At 33.4% G+C, this 3,559-nt stretch overlaps 1 protein-coding gene across 1 annotated transcript; it reads left to right on the forward strand.

Moving 5' to 3' along the window:
* Nucleotides 1-268: 268 nt before the first annotated feature.
* On the forward strand, nucleotides 269-2,052 carry LOC111636850 (tigger transposable element-derived protein 1-like; the record flags this gene model as incomplete). Its single annotated transcript, XM_023382240.1, has 1 exon — nucleotides 269-2,052. A coding segment is annotated over exon 1 (1,659 nt), but the record flags the coding sequence as incomplete, so codon positions are not given.
* Between the last annotated feature and the right edge of the window lie 1,507 nt (nucleotides 2,053-3,559).

Raw genomic sequence — 3,559 nt, forward strand, 5'->3', positions numbered from 1 at the left:
CTGGCTGAGACTGCAGCGTATAACAGAAAATGAAACATTTTAACCAGTATAAATGGTTTCTAACAATTGAATCGGCTGTTTCTCGTATCCAATAACTAAGTTTTACGTCAGAAAATAGTGCATGCATATCTACCGCTGAAAGGTCCAGTATAAGCTCAAATCAATGCTAAATATAATCAGAAGTATTGTGACATCATTAGCTCGAATTTTTGGCGAATCATTTCACAAGTACAGAAGAGTAGTCTACATCTTGTGAAGAGATCAGCTGTAAGTTGTCTCGTTGTTCATTTTTTACCTGTGTAATGACGATATATGTGATTATTATTTAAAATAGTTTCAAGTAGTTTAATCAGTTAATTATTTAGAATAGAGAACTTACTACTAATCCCAAAAATGTCCGAAAAGCGGAGAAGTGAAGATGAGATTATAAAACCTTTCAAGAGGCGTAAAGCAATAACATTAGAAGAGAAATATGAAATTTTAAGTCTTCACGAGTCTGGAATGAAAGTGATGGATCTTGCATTTATGTGTCAGTTGTCTCACTCTACAATAAGCACCATCTTAAAGAATAAACAAAAAGTTTTGGAGGAGGTAAAAAGTGCAGGGCCAATGCAGTCGACTACCATTAGGAAAAGAGAGGGATTAATTCCCGAAGTTGAGAAAGTGTTAATTGCTTGGATTAATCATCATACTCGAACTGCTCGTACACCATTAACCCAAGCTATAATTTCTGCCAAAGCATTATCTATCTTCGACACGTTGAAGAAGCAGCGAGGCGAAACGTCAGAGGCAGAGACTTTTAGTGCGAGCAAAGGCTGGTTCGATCGCTTTAGGAAGAGGGCAGGTTGGCATAACATCAAAATTCAAGGTAAAACTGCAAAAGAGTTTCCAGAAAAATTGGCAGAAATTATTGAAGAAGAAGGCTATTCCTCGCGACAAATATTTAACGTTGACGAAACGGGATTATTCTGGAAACGGATGCCTTCGCGAACTCACATTGCAAAAGAAGAGAAATCGAAGCCAGGATTCAAAGTATCAAAGGATCGAGTGACGTTATTGTTGGGTGCGAATGCAGCAGGTGATTGTAAATTGAAACCTTTGTTGATTTATCGTGCGGAGACTCCGAGAGCACTTAAGAGAATATACAAGAGAACGCTACCAGTTATTTGGAGATGGAATACTAGAGCTTGGATGACTGCCTCGATCTTTGAAGAATGGTTTTATAAGCATTTTGTCCACGAAGTCGAAAAATATTGCGCTGATAATGATCTTCCTTTTAAAATTTTGCTACTTTTAAATAATGCACCGGGTCATCCTTTGATCCTTCAACACGCTCATTCTAACATAAAGATAATCTTCTTTCCTCCAAATAACACTTCAAATCTTCAACCGATGTACCAAGGTGTTATTGCTTCGTTCAAAGCTTATTATCTTCGTTTAACATTTGAAAGAATGATGGAGGCGGTCAATGTGGAAGAAAGCCTAACAGTTCGAGAGTTTTGGAGACAATTCAGTATTTTGGATGCTATAAAAATCATTATAGATGCCTGGAATGAAATCTCCGAATCGCATATGAAGGGAGTTTGGAAGAAACTCTGTCCACAGTTCGTTGAGGACTTTGAAGGTTTCGAATCTTCTTTGGAAAAGGCAATGACATCTGTGGTAGATATAGCAAATCGATTGGCTTTACAAGTCTCTATAGAAGATGTAAATGAATTGCTAAACTCGCACGAAAAGGAGCCTACCATTGAAGAACTTATCGAAATTGCAGAACAGGGAACCATTGAAAAATGCGAGGAAGAAGAAATTGCAGAACAAGAAGCTATCGTAAAAGACGAAAAAGAAGAGCAAAGAACCTTCGAAGAAGACAAAGAACTTGAAGAACCTAACCTTACGGCCGCCTTTGCTTTAGAAAGACTTAAAGAGGCCTTTGAAAAAATTGATTCTGGTTTAAAAATTTTGGAAACTGACGATCCAAATTTTGAACGGAGTTCAAAAGTTATAGACGTGGTCAGAAATGCCTTGTCATGTTATAAGAAAATATATCGAGAAATTAGAAAAAGTCATTAATTGAAAATAAACTAAATGTAGATTTTAATTTTTAAATTCTAAACCAGCTGTCTTCAAATTACTGAGATTACTGAGAAACCTCTTCAAAATTCAAAAAATATTTACGGACTCCCTACATACCTATATTTGTGTATGCACACATATAACTGTATATACGTTTATTGTATTAAATGCACCCAGCGAGGGAAGTGACTTATATGTATCTAGGCTAATATACAGTATTACTATTCGTATTGAAAATAAGTCATGTTCTTTAACGCAACTGGTGACTATCAGTATACTGTATTCATAAGAAACTAAATGCGTATTACTATATACTGTAGATACCTTCTGAAGGTTTAGCATATCCTCTAAAACTGGTCTGCGAACACTCCTCCAGAGGTCTGCGCCTTCAGTTTAGAAAACTGTGTTCCACAATAAATAGTGAATCTCATAATATTTTCATTTTTGCGTAGCTAAAAAATATTTTGTTATCGTTTAATAAATAATCGTAATGGAGTCATATATTTTAAGTGGTCATTGGTATTTGATATTACGTGGTGCAATCTATTTCTGGGGACGTAATCTTAATTTATGACACTTATCCACTATGGCAAACCAGACTTCGAATTACGACAATTGAATTAACGGTAGTTTTCCAGAAATCAATTAAATCGTAAATTCGGAGTTCTGTTTTATAATAATTTGAGTTGGTATTCTGTATAACTATCTTTGGTAAGCAAATAATAACTTACTTTCTAAATTACTGATGAAATTCATCAGTAATTTAGAAAATAAGTTTACGTAATAAAGTCGAAATTCATGATTTTGTTTGTAAACCAGATAATCTTTAATGTATATGATGAAATATTCTTTGACAATTCAAACAATACCACAACTCTTTTTAGAGCCAAAATATATTTTTGCTAATTGCTGCGAGAAGTACTATACAGTATTTAATTTATATGACACGTTTTTATTAATTTATTCTTCACATTATAAAAAATAATTATTATTTCAGAAATTCTCTTGTTTGTTATGCTTTTCCATAAATATTTTAGAGTAACAAGTGTTTTGTAAAAAGCATTTTTCAAGAGATCGAATGGGAATAATTATCGTGTGAAGGAAACCACGTCTTTGATTAAATTTTAAGAAATATTCTTTAAATTTGTACAAATAGTGATAATTTTTATTTACATGCAATAAATATTACGTCTTTAAAATTCATTATACATAGATTTTATTGATTTTTCTATAATTTTAGATAATAAAAATAATTAAATCTTGTTAGTAAGTATCTGAATAGGGAATAGTTAAACACTGCCAGAACACTGTTTTGATTGGGAATTTTGGTTATTGAATTATTGCGAAAAGTATTTTGGTCTAAAATTCACAAGGTACAGGTAACACTTCTTTCGTTATTATTGAGAATGGATGAATCTCCGTATGGATGACGTAATCATTACGAGTGTCACGCAAACTACCCCTACAGAATCTATCGATAGATTTT

The sequence above is a fragment of the Centruroides sculpturatus genome, unplaced genomic scaffold, assembly GCF_000671375.1.
Source record: "Centruroides sculpturatus isolate CEXI.00-Female unplaced genomic scaffold, Cexi_2.0 scaffold1101, whole genome shotgun sequence".
NCBI classification, from domain to species: domain Eukaryota; kingdom Metazoa; phylum Arthropoda; class Arachnida; order Scorpiones; family Buthidae; genus Centruroides; species Centruroides sculpturatus.